Raw genomic sequence first — 19649 nt, 5'->3', positions numbered from 1 at the left:
CCTGTAGAATTACGAGTGTCTCCAGCCAGCTTCTTTACTGTGTTTTATGAACCTTAATGAGCCCCCCCAGAAAGCTGAAATACCTACATCGAGGGGGAAGGGAGCAGGGAAGCAGAAATAGCAGCATTGTGTGCAGCTTTTAGTGTGCAGTCCAGGTTCACGGAGCGGTGTGTAAACAATCTGATTTGCCACGTTTAAGGACAGGCACAATTTTAGGAAATCCAAACACCCTGTTAGCCTACTGACCTCTAGATAACCTACTTCAACAACAATGAAACTTACAGTATGCTGGGGAGGTGGAGGGGCAACGCTGGGAAGATGCTTTGCTGCCATAGGAAATGGGCCAAGCAAAACTCTCTCATCATTTTTGATGTTCGCTTGATGAGACTGAAAAAGGAGAAGAGTATCAGCTTGCTAGAAAAACTGTTTCCTGACAGAGATTCACAGTGAATTTTGCTGCCCCATAGGAGCCCAGGCACTAGCGCTGAGACGTGGTGCTGCCTACACTTGCCTCGATCCTCTCGCCCGAGAACTCTGCTTTTCCGCAGACCCGGGTGAAATGGAATCTGAAGAGAAAGTGGCTGCGCATTGTCCACAGGTTTTCAACCCGAAGGCACAAAGGGAGTGTGCAAACCAAGCCCTTTGGCCTCAGATACGTAGTCTCAGTGTGGAATATGGTAATTCAGACAAGGGGAGACCCAGAAACATAGAAGCACGTACAGAATTGAAAGTGAAGGGGAAATTAGTGTTAAAAACAGGAATGGGGGCTGTTTGCATGGCTGCTTGACAGCATCATACATTCAGTAGGCAGCCATCTGTATAAATACCTTCGAAGGCAAACAGCAGGGACAAACCCATTCACCTTGCCTAGGTTTCTTATTCCAGTGCACAGTGAGCTGCTGGTCACACTGTTGCTAAATCCTTTCTGTACAGGAAGAGCTGTAAGGAGAGGTTACACAGTGAGGACATGCTACCATTTGCATTTTTCACCTAGGCATGCAGTCTGCTTCAGAAAATACTGAAAGCCTATGATTAGAAACTAGCGTATATTGAAGTGCTTTCTTGATTAATTCAAGCATCCCCATCACCTTAACTAGTCTACTATCCAGAAATCTATATTGAAGTGACTTGCCCAGTGGCAATGCAGAGGACAGAAGGGATGTCTCTTCATTTTCTCTAATTGGGATCACTTCTGGCTGCCGGGAACAGCACTAGCGATCAAAAGGAAATCACACGTACAACAGTACTTTATCTAGCTCAATACATTTGTGTTTTCAAAGCCTGGCCTTGCTGTGCACCACACTGTGGGAATGCAGAGGAGAAAGACCACTATAGCTGCATCAGCTCTGTGTTCTTTTATGTAAGAACCTAGAACGGCACTGTTAGGTGGGCTAGCCACAGCAGTGGGTGAAAAGAAACACAGATAGGCTACAAGGAATAGTTTCATTGCACGCTTATCTCTGCCTGTATTTCTTCAATCTTTTGAAAAAACTCCTCCCAGTCCTTGGTTGTAACATACTGGAGCTTCGTTACACCCGAGCTTCGTTACACCCAGCACTTGGCAAAATAAAATCAGCACACATGCGCTATGTAGGAATAGCAACAGCCGTGAGTACAGTATTGTAAGAGCAAGAAATCTTGTTCTTTATCACCTTGTTACGTTGGTCCTGCAAACCTAGCCATAAAAAATGCCTTGTAACAATACCTAATATCCAATATGTCTGCAGCAAAACACATTTTCCATGTAATCTGACTGTATCAAATCCGTATACGCTGCAGAAAGAATGACTTGGAACGGGAAGAAAGAAGGAACATTGAGCTCTAGGAAAACTCAAAGGAACATTTTATTGTAACATTTATAATAGAAAGTTGGGGGGTTTCGTTTCGCCTCAAGGTGTAACTTGCTAATAAAAGTTCTGGAAAACCTGCTGTGTATAAGAACCCTGGCCTATGATGTCAGAATTCATTATGCACACAGGGGCTATTTACAGCCTTGTAAAGTTGTAGACAAGGAAATTGTTGCTGAAATATAGTTTCAAAAGTTTAAAGGTAATCATTCTACTGATGTATACACCTCAGCTATTGAACAGATCTTTTAAATGGTTTCATGTAAACCAAAAAAATCGTATGATTTGAGTTGTAAACATCCACCCATGTTTCTTCATACGTGTCGGGTATAAAATTATATATATGTACAGGAGTAACTGTGGGGTCTTTATTTTTATTCAAGAGTTGTCTGGATAAACCTATAAATTAAGCATATGCATAAGGTGTTCAGAAGTAAGATAAACTGGAAACAATTTTCACTGCCCTCTTTTCATTCCCCATTTATCCACTTGGGGGGGGAAGGAAGAAAATCAAGAAAAAAGAGGGAGGGCAAAGAACTAAAAATAGAAACAAACAAATGTAATTTCAGCTTTCTAAATCTAAAGATGTTTTATCAAAGATACTGAAACATTAATTGAAACGTGTATTTTTCATCAGAAGAACAGCTGTGGATGCATGAAGCTTCATCTAGGTTCAGTCAAAATTTGAGGCAAAAGTGCTGCTGAGTTTGATGGGTCAGGAGAGTCTGCAGGAACCCCTTGAGAAAGCAGTTACGCTGGGTCATACAACTCAGACTGGCACCGCTGTATTTAAATTTGGGGGGGGGGGGGAACTGTTGACTGTAGAGTGTGCTCTGTTTCACCCGATTGCTGCATGCTGTTTTATTCTTTGACTCTAAACATTTTAATTGCTGCTATAGTGATTTTTCCATCACTCTGAAAAGGCTTTGTGACCAGATGTTGTTTGTCATTTGTCCCACAGTAGCTGGCAATAAAACAATTACAGAAATATAGAAAAATGTGCTCAGCACTGGGGATTAATAGCCAATCCAAGCATTTTCCTACTGAATCACTTTTTCAAATATTCCTTCTCACAGCAGTCCAAATGATTTTCTAGCTCTGGCTGAGCTAACTTCCCAAGCATTCCAGTTATATTTATTTTTTCTAATGCACTTGTCAGCTACTTCAAACTCCACCCCAACTCCTGACAGCAAGGCCAATCGAACACCCTTTCATTGTGGTTTCATGGGGAACCAGCTCACGGCCACAGAAATGGACTGCACCCAATGGCATGAGCCCAAAAATAACTGCACCACTTCCACTTTTTTCAATGTGTCTGCATTGTTCCAATAGCACTGAGATATTACTACTGATTAATGCTGCTATATAAATAACATGCAAAATGGGGGAAAGCTTTAAGGTTTTTTTTTTTCCTGCTTTTACTTGTGTTCACAGTAAAATTTCCATTGGCTTCAATAAGCTCTGTATACCAGACTAGCACTAACGCAATTTCATTAACTTAGCTGAATTACTCCTTGTTTATAGCAGTGGAAGTGAGTGGAAAATCAAGGCCAACAGCATAAGAAATAATCCTATTATCCTGCACAGCAAGTTTTCTCTGGGTTTAGAGCTGAGGTTTAGTTTTAGCGTTGGCTTCTTTGGTCACATAAGCTTTTACACCTTTCCTTTCTCTGAACAGCCATTTTGGTGAGTTCACTCGTCTCCCAGTCTTTCATCTCTCCTCCCTCGTTCTGCTGCTGGGCTTGCTTCCTCACCAGATCTAGCCAGGGGAGGCAGACAACTTGTCAGCAATTCAGAGTGCTTAGTGATCCACTCAGATGGCAACTGATAACAAATGTCAAGATTGCAAAAGTCCTTCAAATCTGAGAATTTCTCTGTGCCATCACAACATGCGTTAGAAGTCCCAAAAGGCAGTGGTATGCGTGAGGAAGGTGAGCAGCTGGAAAAATCAGGCAACTTTCTCTCACATCCCTGTAAGCTAAAGGCATCACCCATTCACCTATATGGAAAATACTTACCCTGCCATATCCTTTTCACTCATAGCAGAGATTACCAATGTACCCAGTCTACCAATACAAATGCAGTTACATTGGACGTACCTCATGCAAAAAAACCATTTTCAAAATGCGTTGGCTGAGCCTTCACCTCTGTGTTGGTCACCCTGACATCACTCAGTGGCCCACAGGATGCTGCAAATGCAACTTGACTGCCACTGAAGGAAAGATGACTTTTATGGATTCTGCTGGAATTGGAGCGAGCTTCAGGTGAGGAAAACACGAGGGCACGAAAAGTAATTGTACATGGCACTTGTTCCTTTAACACATAGCTAGCCAGTCTGGACTGCACTTACTAGTGAGTTTATGTAAATGTTTTATGTATATGTTGTATGTATGAATATATAAAGATACATAGGTGAAGGTTGTATGTGTTTGTAAATATATATATCTGCACCAATATATATAAAATCTTTTATGCTTTTCCATTTAGGATCTAAGTAATTGATAACAAGCCTGTTGTTCCTAACTTTCAGCTGGGAATGTACCACTTTGCAGGGCTAGGTCCAGTCTCTAAGAAGAAATAACTTTAGAATAAAACTAGAGACAGTTTGAAAAGAAAGACAGCCATTGGGACATCATCCGGATGTGCACAAATATCACCGCTAGTTATTTTTACAGCCAAGTGCCCCAGCGAGATGAATGGGCCAGAGAGCTACAAGTGCTCAAACTTTCAAAGGCAATGATATGTCTCCACCCCTAGCAACAGATTCATGTTTCTGAAGCTCAGAGACTTGAACGTGCTACTTCCTCTGAGCCAAATTTCCCCTTGGATCCACACTGCAGATTTTGGGAGTTGGAATAAGTTATCCTTTGGAGAATAAATTAGTTACTGGCAGGACAACTTTGGCAGCAGCTTAGTCTTCCAATCAGTTGCTCCACTAGCATTCTTCTAGCCTGGAGAAAAGGGCACGTCCTCTTGGGTCCAGCGTTTCTCAGAGAGAGTTTGTAATAAGATTCAATTTGGAGGGCAAAAGATGTGATGTTTTCTGTTAAACAGATACGCTCCTTCTCCATTAAGGCCCACAGGCTTTTTTTTTTTTTTTTCCTTTTTCGTGAAAACAGAAGGAGGAGGAGAGGAAAAATCCTAATTCAAATAACAGCAGGATTTGAATAACTACATGCAGGACATTGTATCCTCTCTACTACATGGAGCAGCAGAGCTGCACTGGCTTCCCCGTGGGAAGTCTCTGCCTCTCACCCACTCCATGGCTGTTGTTTCATTTCTTTTTCTGCTCACTCTCAGATGTCTTTAGAGCCTCCAAACCATTATGTCTGATCCATTGAGGTAGTCAGATGCACGGTTAGCCTACACCTGCAGAGAGGAGCCCACATCTAGCCCAGCTCCACACACTAGGAACTCACTGTTGCACTTACACAGCGTCACTCCCCACCCCAGGAACTGTGCCCTGCCTGTGCAGGGCTCCACTCCTCATTCATGGACCCCTTTCTTGCCTAGCAGCCTAAAAACCCAGCCCACAGGCAATGCCACCACGGTGCCCACTTACACTAGCTTTGCGGCAAGTGGTGGGCAGGGACAGGTCTCAGAAAGAGAGTGTTCAAGGCAGCCCACCTGCTAATAGTGAGCTAGTATAGGGGTTAAGTACACCGCTATTGTGTCTAGTGGCTCAAGGAAAGACAAGCATCTTCACATGCAATAGCAAAGAAAGGACAGTGTTCTCGGAGTGGGAAGAAGATGGAAATCTTTTTTTCGTGGAGAAGAACAAGGACAAGGAAAAAGGAAAGGGAAAGGAAAAATTCTCCCTCATATCCATTTTCTTCTGTTTTATTTTTATTTGCATTTTTGGTTTTCTGGAGACTGAAAAACAAGGAAGCGAACGGGATTTAACTATATCTAGCGCTCGAAGGGATTCGTTGCCTTGCACGTAACATACAGCTTTAAAGGCGGCTTGGTTTTGCGGAAGAGGAGGAGTAAAACGCCTTCGTGACTCTGTCAATTTGGGCATTTTTCTGCCCCTTCCCTGGTGCCGTTCAAACGGCTTTTCGCACCCAAGCAGCCGCAAGCGTTTTCCCCTTCCAGCCAGGCCCGGTGCCAGGCCGCACCGAGGAGACCTCGAGGGAGAAGCAACCTGCGCCCGGGCGCACACACCGCCCCGGGGGTACGAGCCCCGCTGCCCCGGGGTGGTCTGGCAGGTTCCCCCTTTGGCGGTGGCAGAAGGAGCCCCCGGCTCACAGAGACCCTATTCACCGCCCAGCCCCAGAGCAAGGGGTTTATTTAGGTCCGTGTGACCTGAACCCCCCGACACATCTCACCCGTCCTCTCCCCTCGGTCCAAACAATAAAAAACTCTCCTCGAAGTTTTGATGAAGACGTGCACATAACGTGAGTGGGATGTCAGCCTCGTGTTCAAAAGGCATCGCAGGTCTTTATAAGCAGAGGATATTACCCTGCCCTGGGACAAATCCGAGGCGAGAGTTTTCGCTTCTGGAGCGATGGGGGATGTTTAAACCCAGCCTGGCGGCGGGGGGGGCCGGGACCGGGGCGGGGGGCCGCGGCGGGGCCGCCTTTCCCAGGGCCCCCGCGCCGCAGCGCGCTGCCCCTCTCCGCCTGTCAGCCTGGGAATTTATTTTCGTGGCAAGAAGCAGGCATGGCTGGCGTTATCGGCAGGGACGACACGAGAGCCAAACAAGGGGGCCTTTGAAATCCTCGGGGTTGCAGGGGTCCCCCCTCTTCCTCTCGGTGCAGTGGCGTAATTCATCTGCGTAGGGGGCGAAAAAAAACCCATATAGGTGTATTTTTAAAATGGACCAGCTCCGGAACTGCTGGAGAAAGGTGCATACTGGGGACGAAGCTGGGGGCAGCGGTGTCGGGGGGCGGCGGGGGGGTCCCCGGTCCGCCCTGCCCCGGCAGGTGAGGCGCTGCCGGAGCCCCCATTTCCAGGAGCCCAGCGCCACCCAGCGGAAAGGCCGGGCCGGCACCACGGGGGCCGGGGGTCTCCCCCTTGGGGCGGATCGGGGGCCCCGGCGGCCCCCGCTCCCCTCCCCCCCCCCCCTCCGCCCGGAGACACTGCGGCTTCGAGAGCCACCTCCGTGCCCGGGGAGGGGGAGCAGCCTGCAAGGGGCATCGTTTTAAAACCTCACTTTTTTTTTTTTTCTTTTTTGCTGCCCCCCCCCCCCCCCCGTTGCGGTGGAAGAGATGGCTCTGCCATGCCGCAAAGCCCTAATGAATTTGGGAAAGCAAGCAATAATGGGGTATACACTGTGGCAGTGAAAGTTTAAAAAAAAAAATTAAAGAAAAAAAAGGAAAAGTAAATCATGTGGAGGGTTTTTTGGCCCAGACTCCATGTTTCCGAAAGGTCAGTGGTATCATTTTGACGTTGATTATGTAGCTGTTCTGGTCTCAAGTATGCTCCCCCCCTCCTAGCGTGGTGTGCGAGGATTGTATTTGAAAGGGAGGAAGCAGATACCGAAAGTGATGGCTGATGAATTGTCTAAACCCTTCAGGGACATTTCGTGCGGGGGCTCGGAGGCAGCTCATCAATAAAAGCCTCCCGGATGGAGGAGGGAAAGAGAAAGGGTGATGGGGGGCGGGGGGGGACGGACCCCAGAGGCACCATCGCTCCCCCCTTCCCCTTTGATCCGGTGGGGGATCGTAGCAGACCCAGGGCTTTGGAGGTACCGGTGTAAAAAGGTGTGTATGGAGGGGGGGGAGGCCGGGAGATACAGCCTGTAAAAGCACACACCAAAAAAAAAAAAAAAAAAAAGGAAAAAAAAAAGAAAAAAAGAAAGAAAAAAAGATGTAAAATCGGCTTTACGGTTTCCTGCCCCCGCCACCTCGGACCGGCCCTAATGAGCGTCGCCGAGGCGGGAGGTGGCGGGGCCGTGGCCGCAGCAGCCGTGCCCGGCCTTGGCAGGCTCGCTCCCGAGGTGCGAGCTTGGATTATTACTTTTTTCCAAACTATGTTCGTAAATCATGTAATAATCCGGCACTCAGTAACTCGGCCCTACCTTTGAGTGGGTCGTTATGTTTTATGGGCTTTACTTAAAAATTAATGAAAACCTCTCACGAAAGGAGAAGGGGGTGCTGGGAGGGGAGGGAAGGCGGGGGGGAGGAAAGGAGAGAGCGGGGAAACCTGCTCCTGATTAGTGCCTTCCCCGGCAGCGGGGCCGGGGCTGCGGGCGAGCCCCGCTCCGCGGCCCGCGGGCACCGCCACGACGCGGGTGAGGGGCGCGCAGGGCCGCCCGGCGGGGCCGGGCTGGTGACTCCGCGCATCGCTCCGGGCCTTTCTTCCTCCGAAATTAAAACAAACCCACACCCCCTCCGATGCTACCGATATATCTGTCATCCCAGCCAGCCCGCCCGATGGCTACCCCCTCGCTGCCCACCCGGCGAGACCCGCTGTCTGGCGCCGGGAGCGTCCCGTGTAGCTTTTCACGCGGGTTTCTGCGGGAAGGGGATGCCGCCCCGCCGGGGGCTTTTGGGGCTGGGGCGACGGCGGCCGGAGGGCTCGGGGGGGGGGGGGAGGTCCCGGGGGGCGGCGGGGAGCAGTGAGAAAAGCGCAGTCCTCCGCCAGAGCCGGGGGCACCGCTGGCTCCCTCGCCCCGCTGAAACTATTTGTCTGCTGCAAATGGTATGGAAAGTAATTAAGGTCGGCGCATGTATGAAAATTATTGACAATGTGTAAAGTCAGAAATCTCATTTGATCGGAATGTAAACTTGGGCGGGGGAGAAGCCAGTCAAAAAGGTACCGTGTGTTCAGATCTCGGGCCAAACCGTGTTCGCCCTTACTCGCGGCTGTCAATGGGGTATGCAGAGCAGGATTAGGGGGTGGCTTTTCCTACAGCCTTGCAGAGACACGGTGAAGCCCTACGACGAGGGCTGCCGCTAATATTTTTGCACTGTCGCTGCTGGCTCTTGCGCGGCCTTTACCACTGAGACCCGACCGGGATGTGCGGGGTGGGGAGGGGGATCGGATCCGACACCCACCTCTTTTGCGGCGTCCCCTCGGAGGTCTGCCCAAGCCAGCAGCCTGCCTCCTTACCGGGAGCGCGGCAGACCCCTCCACCTGCCCCGAGCTGCCTGCTCCGCTGCCGCCGCCCGGCTGCCCGCACTGCGCGGGGACCTCGCCTCTGCTCTGATCTCGAAACTTCCCGCTTCTTATTTTACCCCGCGCCTGTCACGTTTTATTTACACCGACAGAGGATGCTCGGAGACAAAAGAGTTGGGTTGGTTTTTTTTTTACGTCAAAGATGTTTTATATTTTTGGAAGGGTTGTGTTTCCTTTTAGAGAGGTGACCTACATCCTGACCGCTGTAGGGGGTTTATTTTGATGCTCCGGGAAGTTCGGTTGGAGCTGTGCAGAGCTGGGAGGGGATAAAATCTTTAACTTTGTCATCTGGCATAGGAAAAGCAAAGTCTACCCACACAAACACTTGGTGGAAGTACTCGGGGGCTGACACTTACAAAACCGACGCTATTATTATACGCGGAGCGTGTCTTTGTGCAGGTTTAATCGCCGCGACGTCCGCGCAGCTCCGACGGGCTGTTGCGACACCCACGGTACCTGCAGGGCGGCCAGGTCTCCTCCATCTGTCGGAGCCCCTGCGTTACCCCACATCTGGGGACCCCCTTCCTCCTGTGTCCCACCGCGGCGAAAGCATCGAGGGGCGCACGGGACGGGCAGCCCGGTGGGTCCCGGCAGACAACCCTCGGCACCCCCAGCAGAGCCTCGCGGCTGGGTTCAAGTCGGCTTTGCTAAACCCTGGGCATAGCGATCTCGGACGGAGAGTGGGCACCTCAGGCTCGCAGGGTGTCTTTCTGCCACGGCTCCTGTGCAGTGATGAGGACGGGACGGGATGCAGGGGATGGAGGCAGTCTTGGAGGTGCTGGGAGGGATGGGGGGTCAACACGGCAACAAAATCTTGGGCTGTAGGTGCCCCCCCGGAAAGTCTAAAAGCTGAGAAACTCTTTTCAGCCCGTTGAAGAGACCAAACGCCTGGGAAAGCAGAACCTGTGCGGGACGGAGGGGGATGTCATCGCGCCCCCGGTCTTTGCTCGCACTTCCCCTCCGCGGGGTCCTCCGGCCCTTGGGGCCCGCGGAGTCCCGGCTCCCTGCGGGACGCTCCCGGGAGCCAGGGTCCTGCCTGTCTAGCGTGGGAGGGTTGGGTGGCACCTCTTCTCCCATCTGCTGAGGCCGATTACCCCCTGGAAAACACTTCCCTAAAGGCGAATAGGTTCTGCTCCTCGGCTGGCTTCTCGCCCAAACTTTGTTTCTCGCCTGGTCTTTCTCTCCGTCCTCGGGAACTGAATAAAGCTGCCCCGGACGGGAGAGTTGGGTACCAGGGAGGAAAGGGAAAGGTACGACCCTACTAATTCACGATCACCACCTTCATGGAGGTGTTCTGACCCAGGCTTGGCTCCCCCCACATCTAGGCACTGCGGAAAAATTTCCCAAGGTATCTTCACGGGAAGCCAGCCAAACCCATGTGGTGATACCCCAGGTAAGCCCCTGCAAAATGCTACGAGAGAGGTGCCCGTTCTGTGCAGGGAGCATGTCTGGTGATGCTTTTGGGGTCGGGCTGGTTTTTTTCCCACAAGGAGATGTAGGCCCCTGCATTTGTGCTGAATGTCCTTGTCTGCCCTTGAGATGGGAGGTGTCTCAACCCCTCAGCTGCCGTGATCATCTCCCCTTTTCCTCTACCTCGGGAAAGGAGAGAGAGACCGACTCTTCAACAGAAGCTGGGAAGAAGGGTCCTGATGGCAACCTTCAGGGAGACGTCTATAAAAAGATTCACGCCTGCTGCCCATTGCGTACGCAAAGGGAAAAAAAAAAAAAAAGGAGGGGGGCGAAAGAAAAGCGGAAAAACCTCTCCAAACAAACATCGGGATCGCACGGCTACTGCCAGAGGTCCCGAGAAGTCAAGAGGTCCCGGGAGCAGCACAAAGGACGGTGCAAGACCGCTGCGAGTCCCTTCCCATCCCGGCCTTGCTGCTCCCTCCGCCGCGGCGGGGCTGCCCCCCTCCCTCCCCCCCTCGCCCGAGGCGGTCGCCCCGGGCCGCCGGGGCCGCCGGGGCCGCCGGGGCCGGGTGCCGGGCGCTCCGCTGCGGCTGCTTGGCTCCTCCAGCTCGTTAAAATGCCCGCATGCCCCTCATGCGGAAAGGGATCTCTGTCAGCCGCTGTAGATCGAGATCTAAATCCAGGCACCCTGAAACTGACAGTTGGAGGAAAATCCTCCAGGGCTTAAGGAAACGCACTTTTACAATACTGGAGGGATTTGTTTAAGTTTCAGTCTCGGGTTTAATTGAAAAAACGCTTCTCATCTGCAGGACCTCAGAGGAGAGGAAAGAGCCTGAAGCACGCAGTTAAAAAAAAGGGAGGAAAAGAACAGAAAAAGAACAAAAAGAGGGGGAAAAAAAAAGAAAAAAAAAAAGGACTCCAAGATAACCGTAAACATTTATCTTTCATATTCGTCTCCTATTTTCTCAACTGGTTTAGTCTAAGTTATTTCATTTAGCACACGAAGCAGAGGGCACTATGTTATGAACATGAAACTGAAACCGCAATAATGAAGAGATTTCCTAGAATAAAAACGATGATTATAGAACAACATCTGAGTAACCAAATCTGCCAAAAAGTTTAATTTCCGTATACTCTGGTAAAAAAACACGGTTGTGCTCCAAAGCTGGGATCAGCTCAGAAATGGATACACCAACCAAAATAAACATCTCCACCAAACAGCAAATGCACTTCTGTTTAATCAGAGGCACTTCAAACCATCTTTTAAAGTCTCAGGACCATGTCTTGGAGACTTCTTAATGCTATGTTTCAAACAAGCGTCTGCTGCGAAGAAGAGGACACGGCTAACAGGTAGAAGGCGGCTGACTGAATGTGTTAGCCCCGATTGTCGTATCAGGGCTGTGTCAAGTCACGATTGAAGCAGCATGCGGCTCCCTGCCACGGGGCTGCCCTGCCCGGCTTTGCTTCATTGTCCGTCCTCTCTCGCACCGCGGAGAAAGCAACGACACCTTCGTATATCGTGACATCTGTCTTGGGAGTAAATGCCTCTTCCCGCTCGACTAATATTAATGATCAGAACGAACTGTCTGAAACGGGGGCAGGTTAGAGTGACTCTCAGGCAACGTTGCCGCTCCCCGCCCCTTGCCTTTAATGCGTTTAGCCTCCTGAAGATCGCAGAAATTACTTGGACATGTCATTCAAAGGTGACATTTAGACAGACGTCCCGCCGCGGAAGGCGAAAAAGGACGCTCGCTCGCCGATCTAGAGCAGGGAAGGATGTTTATATATAAAAGCACGGATATTTTTAAAAAAATATTCCAAATAAGTCGTTACAACGAGATCAGGAATCGCACGTCGGCCTCCCTGCCCCTCCAGGAAAAAAAAAAAAAGTAGGTAGGTAGATAGATAGATAGAGAGAGAGAGAGATAGATAGATAGATAGAGATAGATAGATAGATAGATAGATAGATAGATAGATAGATAGCTATATACATCTCTTTTTTTTACGATGAGAACAATTTAAATCGATGCCTCAGGAAAGGTAAACATGGTCTATCGACTAGGCGATTATTTTTTCTATTAGAAATGTGTAGTAAACATTGCCGGGCTTGGTAGTGTTTTTCTTAGCTGATCCTCAGATACAATCAAGCCATTTTCGGACACATTCCCATGTATGCAGCAGTGGTGATCTGGAGGAAGCTGTCGACGCCTGTTCAGTTAATTTAGGTTTTCTTTGTCTAATTACTGTGGAGCTTAGGGAAAAGGAGCCGGGCTCAGGGCAGTAAACTGACACTTGGGCTCTGTGTGTGGTATCCAGGCAGAGTTTGATGGAAAAAGCCTGCTTCCACTCAACTGCAGGTCACTGTCTGGGACCAGCCCCACCCCCTCCCTGCCCGTACCCACCAGCGAGCTCTCAGCACGGAGCTGCGCTGGAGACAGACGGACACACAGACACACACGCAGACACACACACACACAGCGCTGCAGGCACGCCGACACGGCATCCCGCTCTGCCCGCGTCCTTCCCACCCCCGTGCCTTTGGTCCAGCATCCCTGTCTGCTCTGCCTCTCGTCCTGCCGCCGTCCTCCTTCCGTCTCCAGTTGGATCCTGGAGCCTCCTCCATCATCTGGGAGCCGGCCTGTGCCTCCGCCGGCCCCTCTCCTCCCTGCCCCCTCCGGCGCCCCGTTTCCTCCGGCAAACGGCGTTTGCCAGCACGCGTGACCCACCCACTGCACCGAGGGGACGTCCCCGGGGGGCGGAGGGAGGGCGCATCCCTGGTCCTCGGACTCGACCCCTGTTGCCCTATAAAATGAATTGCATTTTATAGGGGGGTGGCAAGGGGTAGCGAGAAGTCTTAAAAACCGGAGGTCTAGCAGGCTTGAGGAGCAGCAGACACCGCTGCCTGGGGCTCCATAGGGTTGGGCGACCCCCTGACACGCACCCACGTCCGCACCCGCCGGCATCAGTGCCCGTGTGCCCCGGGGCGCGGCGGCGGAGCTTCGGGCTGGCAGCCGCTCCCCTCATCCCGGGGCCGTGCCGGGGAGCAGCGGGCAGGCCGGTGCCTGCGGGGCCGGGGGAGCCCCGGGGAGGCAGTAAACGGTGTCGCTGCGTGCTGCGGGGCCGGCAGCGAGAGCGAGCCGGCGGTGGTGCCGCAGCAGCGGCGGCGGCGGCGGCGGCAGCAGCGCCTCCTGCCCAGATGACGGGTGGACAGAGGCCAGCTGGAAAGGGGGTGGTCTCTCGCTCCCCCCCTCTCGCTCCCCCTCTCCCTCTCTATCTCTGCTGATTTCTCGGCCGGATTCAGGGGGGTCTGCGGGGGGGGGGGGGGAAAAAGCGCAAGATTGAAGGAACTGATAGGCGGTCGCGCTGTGCCTTTTACGCCAGAAAAAAGTATATATGAAAGAATAACAGTGCGGAAGAGATTGGAGGGGGGGGGCTCTTGCGCTTCCTCCCCTTGCCGGATTAGGCAGCGGGATGGTCCCCAGGTGGGGGGCAGAGGAGGAAGCGGAGCGGCCCTGAGCGGAGCCTCCGCGGGCGGCGCGGCGCAGGGAGGGCGGGGGCCGGGCCGGGGCCGGGGCCGGGGCCGGGGCCGGGGCCGGGGCCGGGCCGGTCCATCCCGCCCAGTGCCTGGCTCCGGCGGAAAGCAGAGGAGCCATTGCGCAAGGGACCGCGGGGAGGGATGCGCAGGGCGCTGCCACCGCCCCGCCGCCGCCCGCCGCGCTGAGGAGGTGCCCGGAGGACAGCAGCTCCCACCGCCCCCCCGCTCTCCCCCTGCGGGGCACCCCCGCCCCGGTACCCACCCCGCCCGGCTCCCCCCCTTCCCTCCCAGCCTCACCCCACCCTGCCCCATTCCCCTCCCTCCGCCAGATGACCACCGAGAGCGGCCAGCAGCGGCTGGAGCCCCCCGTCCCTCTCCGCTCCTGCAGCCCGGCTCCCGGAGCTCTCCAGATGAGCCGGCCGCCCTCCTCCGCCCTGGAGACCTCCACCTCCTCTTCCTCCACCTCCACCTCCTCCTCCTCCTCCTCCTCGGCGGCGGCGGCGTCTTCCAAGAGCAAGAAGGCCAGCTCGGGGCTGCGGCGGCCCGAGAAGCCCCCCTACTCCTACATCGCCCTCATCGTCATGGCCATCCAGAGCTCGCCCTCCAAGCGCCTGACCCTCAGCGAGATCTACCAGTTCCTGCAGGCCCGCTTCCCCTTCTTCCGCGGCTCCTACCAGGGCTGGAAGAACTCCGTGCGCCACAACCTCTCCCTCAACGAGTGCTTCATCAAGCTGCCCAAGGGCCTGGGCCGCCCGGGCAAGGGCCACTACTGGACCATCGACCCGGCCAGCGAGTTCATGTTCGAGGAGGGCTCCTTCCGACGGCGGCCCCGCGGCTTCAGGAGGAAATGCCAGGCGCTGAAGCCCATGTACCGCATGATGAACGGGCTGGGCTTCGGCGCCTCCATCCTCCCGCAGGGCTTCGACTTCCAGGCGCCCCCCGCCTCCCTCGCCTGCCACTCCAACGGCTACAACCTCGACATGATGCCCAACGCCATGGCCAGCGGCTACGAGGGACTCAGCGGCGGCCACCACGTCCCGCACATGTCGCCCAACCCCGGCTCGACCTACATGGCCAGCTGCCCGGTGACTGCCAACGGGGACTACGGCCCCGACAGCAGCAGCAGCCCCGTGCCCTCCTCGCCGGCCATGGCGAGCGCCATCGAGTGCCACTCGCCCTACACGAGCCCTTCGGCTCACTGGACAGCCTCGGGGGCCTCGCCCTACATAAAGCAGCAGGGCCTCCCCGCCGCCAACGCCGCCTCCTCCGGCATCCACTCCAGCGTGCCCTCCTACTCCCTGGAGCAGGGCTACCTGCACCAGAGCCCCCGCGACGACCTCTCAGGTAGGGACCGGGGGGGGGGGGGGGACGGGACCGGGAAGCGCGGCGCCGGCGGGGCTTTCTCCGGCGACGAGAGTTTCGCGCGGGGAAACCCCGACCTCCGCGGCGTAGGAAGAAGAGCGGCATTGTCTGCGAGAGGGAGGAAAATACGCGTGGGTTGGAGCTGTTCTGTTTCGGGACAAGGGGGGTGTCGGGGGGGGGGGGGGCTGTGGGTACGGCTGCGAGCATCCCTCCTTCGTGCCCAGCGCCAAGAAGGAGCGCTCCGAGGAAAGCCCGGCTCCGTCCCGGCTCCGTCCCGGCTCGCACGTGCCCCCCGGTGCCGGCGACATGTGCGCGGCGGCGGGAGCGGGGCGAGCCCCGCCGCCCCGGGCTGCGGCTTCACTTAGCGGGGAGCGCCGCCAGCCATCGCCGCCGCCTCGGTAAACCGCAGTCCGCGGAGACGCGTCGCGGGAGTAATCAAAAAAAGGCGTTAAATATTATCCCCTAAGCCCTGCGGGGGGGAGAAAAAACCCAAGCCGCTTATTTCGAAAAATGCGAGAGAGATTAAAGCGGATCCAGTGTATTTCTGCAACCGGAGGGAAAGAGTTTTCTGGTCTCTGTCTCCCACCCTCCCACCCACCCCCCCCCGGCCGGTGATTACAGACAATGTCTGCTCAGAAAAATCCGAGCACAAAAATGGGTAAAAGATGTTGGGCTCTTACGGGGAAATTTTCCAAATAGCCCTTTTAAACGTGGGTCCCGGAGGTTAAGCAAACAAAGACAGTCTGGGCTGGACCACACCGAAGAGGATTTTAGCCTGACTTAACCCCTATGAGAGCGGGGTCTTGTTCAATTTTATGGGAATTTCAACAAGTAACAAATACAGGCGACCCTCAGCTCTGGGTCCCCTCCCGCCCCCTCCCTGGGCGCCTGTCAATCACTCTCCTGTCCTGCGAGCCCCGCAGCCTGCCCCGGCCTCCCCACAGCCTGCTGCCGCCGCGGGGAGGGCGAGCTGGGAGCCCAGCCGCCGGGCAAGCCGCTTTGCCATCACCGCAGAAGGGACGCGGGGTGCCAGGGGAGAGCAAGCGGCTGCAAATTTTCCCCCCTTAAAAAAAAACCCTCAAACTCTAAATGAAGCCTGGGGAGAGGCGGCTGCGGAGCGGGTCGCCGTCTTACCGGCGTTTCGGCGCAGAGGGGTGCGGGGACGCGGGGCGTCCCCAGATGGGCTCCTCCGTGCCCACGGGGCTCTGCTGCTGGTGAGGTTTAAACCCACTTTTCGGAGATTCAGGTCGTCCTTCCACGTGGTTTTGAGGGCCGGGGCGAGAGGTCGGCGGGTTCAGAAGGGCATCCCCTGCCGAAATGCGGACCTTTACCGTTAGGAATTTCTGCTTTGGTTTGTTGTTGTCATTTGGATTTTTTTATTTCTTTTCTTCTCTTTTCCTTTATTTTGGATTTTTTTTTTCTCTGTTTGTTTTACTCCTTGCGACCCCGCGGGCCGCCGCGCAGGGCCAATGGGGCCACGCGTGGCGCGGGAGTGGGGCTGGCCCGGGGTGCGGGGCTGGGTGGCGGCTGCCAGACACCCGAGGTGGGAAAAGCGATTCCTGGAAGAGAAATTTTCATTTCGAAGCAGCCCAAGAACAGCTCTTCAAAACAAAAAGCAGAGACAGGGAGAGGAAGGTTTCTGGTACCCCCGAAGCCTCCACCACGGTTTCCGAGGCTGGGGCGGTTTCAGTCCGAATTGTTTCTGTTCAAGGACGGATATACATGCAGACGGACCGATGGATGGTTTCTTAATGCCGACGACGAACGGCCGCAGCTCAGATTTAACGCCACCACTTCGCAAAACGGCGTTTCTCCGCTTGTTTTCTACAGCTTCAGGATCTGGGCCCAGGACTTTAGTGGAAGCCATCCCCATTCCTTGATTAACTAAAAAAAACCCCAACCCTTTATTTTTTTGCATGGTCCAATCCTCATTCGTGTGTGCTACGTAAAATCTCTGCGGCGCAAACGTTTTAGTAGAGTGAAAGGAGATGGTGAAAAACGATCCTAGCTCCTTCATTCGTAATTATTACCAGCAATAATCTTTCTCCACGTCTCCCCACAAAAGCAGTAGCAAGTGAATTTCGCCTTTCCCTTTCTCTTAGTTAAATACAAAGCAAATTCGGTGGCAATCGCTGTTGATCGGTCAATAATCCTCTACTCGTGACAGCGACAGGGCGGACTTAAACCTTGAATTTGCATCAGACCCGAGAATAAGAGAGGAAAAAATTGGAAACAGGAGGCTCGGTTCTGCTGAAAGGATTTTGAAGCTGGGGGGCGAGGGGGGGAGATTTTTTTCGCACACTATTAAATCCTGCTAAATGATTGAATCAGGATTGTAATAAAGTGCCCCGGTTTATGGTGAGCATACCAGCAGGGTTATTAGAAAGCCGAGGAAATCCAGCGAAATAATCACTTTTATAAAGTGAGCTCTGCGAGGTGAAGGAGGGGACAGTGCCGGAGGAGACGGGCTGGGCGCGCCGCCGGCCGCCGCCGCCGCCAGAGCTCGGCTCCGCCATCCTGGGGAAAACCGGGGACGTCGTCCTCTTTTTTTTTTTTTTTCTTTTTTTTTTTTAAATGTCCCACTCTCCTTCTCTTTCTTTTTCTGCTTTTTTTTTTCTTTCTCTCTCTCTCTCTCTTTTTTTTTTTTTTTTCCTTGACCCTCAGTCAGATTTGTCAGGATCTCGCTAGCCGAGTTTGACATCCACACGCCAAAACAAATCCCTCTCTGGCTCTACCCTGCGGGCCTTGCTCAGGCAATGCTCCCCTCCCCGCCGGATCCAGTAGGAACCCTGCCAGACTAAAGATCCCAGCATGGCCCTGCGGCGCGGGCTGGGGGGGGGGGATCTCCCACGCGGCCCTGGGACTTTGTCCCCCGAAAGGCTGCCTTAGGCTGTGGGAAATGAAAATGGGAATTTGCAAGGTCATTTACATGTCAGTGCCACGGATGTACTTCGCTTGTTGTTGTTGATGAACCGTAGGGTGTCCTCGGTCTGTATCTTACGTTTATGAAAGCACACACGCGAATAGGCGTGCACGCTCGTACACACACACACACACACACACATAAATAAATACAGTATCAACACACAAACGGATCGTGGTTGAAATTTAACCTGCAGCCATTCAAGTCAAAAGCAAAAACCTCCCAGGAACGGGATAGGGAGGGGGAAGAGGCAGCAAAGACGGGAATCAGGTTCAAATGGCTGTGGCGCATCCAGAAAAACACGCAAGTGGCATCGTCTCTTCGCACACACACACTCCCTCATCTGCACCACACGCAGAGGCTGACCTAACCCTACACGCTGACAAATACGCAGGCAGAGGGGCAGACAGTCAGCAGTGCGTGTGTGCCCACACGGGAGGGATGCTCTCAGATACGCGTGCACCCGGGATGCGGCCATGCGTGTGTCCGTGGGCATCCACCTCCGCCCGCCTTCCCTCTCCTCAGCCTGCCTGCCACACGGTTGTGTAATTTACAACCTTCCCGCAGAGCAGGCACGGGGGTTCGTACGAGCAGGGGTGCAGCCCCGAGCCCACCCGCGGGCGATGGGGGACTCCGGGGGATCCACGTCCCCTCCTCGCTCGGGGCGACGGGACCCGCCGCTCTTTCTGCCCTGCAAGCGGGGCAGGCTTTGCCCCGGGGGAGCGCCCAGTCCGCTGCCAGGAAAGCCAGAGAGGAGCTCCCAAACCTTGCCGGGTGGGAGCCGAGACCGGGGGAAAGGCAGCAGTGTGTCAGCCCCGCTGTACGCAGCCTCTCCTCCCCGAGGGTGAGGGAGAAAGGGCTGCTCCGCCCGAGCAGAGCTACCCGACTTCTGAGCAGCTCTTGTTGTTTCCTTCTCTTGCAGTGGGATTGCCTCGCTACCAGCATCACCCCTCCCCGGTGTGTGACAGGAAAGATTTTGTCCTCAATTTTAATGGCATTTCTTCGTTTCACCCGTCCGCTAGTGGATCTTACTACCACCATCACCACCATCAAAGCGTCTGTCAAGACATCAAGCCCTGCGTGATGTGAAGGCAGCGCCCCAACAGAGACAATCAGGTGGCATTGAACAGAGCCGAGGTATAGACGGACCCACGCAGATTAAATGTAATGTGCACTCTGATAGCATTGATAGTACACGAGTCACTTAGCAAAATTACCTAAGGAAGCAGTGGTTTCGGTCCCCCTCCATCCTTTGAAGGACACGTACAGCCGATATAACGCTCCAAAGCTCTTCCTAAAAGAAAAAAATGCCTTGTGTGATGTGTTGGGTTAGGTGGGACGTAGATGTCCTTATGCCAAGTCTGACCACCTTAATCATAAACCGCCTTTCTGCGATCTCCTAAAGAATCGAGCTTTGGGAAAGGGAACAATTCGATATATTTTTATACGA

General features: G+C 53.8%; 1 protein-coding gene across 1 annotated transcript; it reads left to right on the top strand.

Moving 5' to 3' along the window:
- Positions 1-14055: 14055 nt before the first annotated feature.
- FOXF2 (forkhead box F2) lies at positions 14056-19288 on the top strand. Its single transcript, XM_050892621.1, has 2 exons — positions 14056-15258; positions 19122-19288. Exons 1-2 carry the CDS (start codon positions 14244-14246, stop codon positions 19286-19288), a joined length of 1182 nt encoding a protein of 393 aa, XP_050748578.1. The 5' UTR covers positions 14056-14243.
- The last annotated feature ends 361 nt before the right edge of the window (positions 19289-19649 follow it).

This window comes from Gymnogyps californianus, chromosome 2 (genome assembly GCF_018139145.2).
Source record: "Gymnogyps californianus isolate 813 chromosome 2, ASM1813914v2, whole genome shotgun sequence".
NCBI lineage: Eukaryota > Metazoa > Chordata > Aves > Accipitriformes > Cathartidae > Gymnogyps > Gymnogyps californianus.
This window is presented reverse-complemented; position numbering and strand designations above follow the sequence as displayed.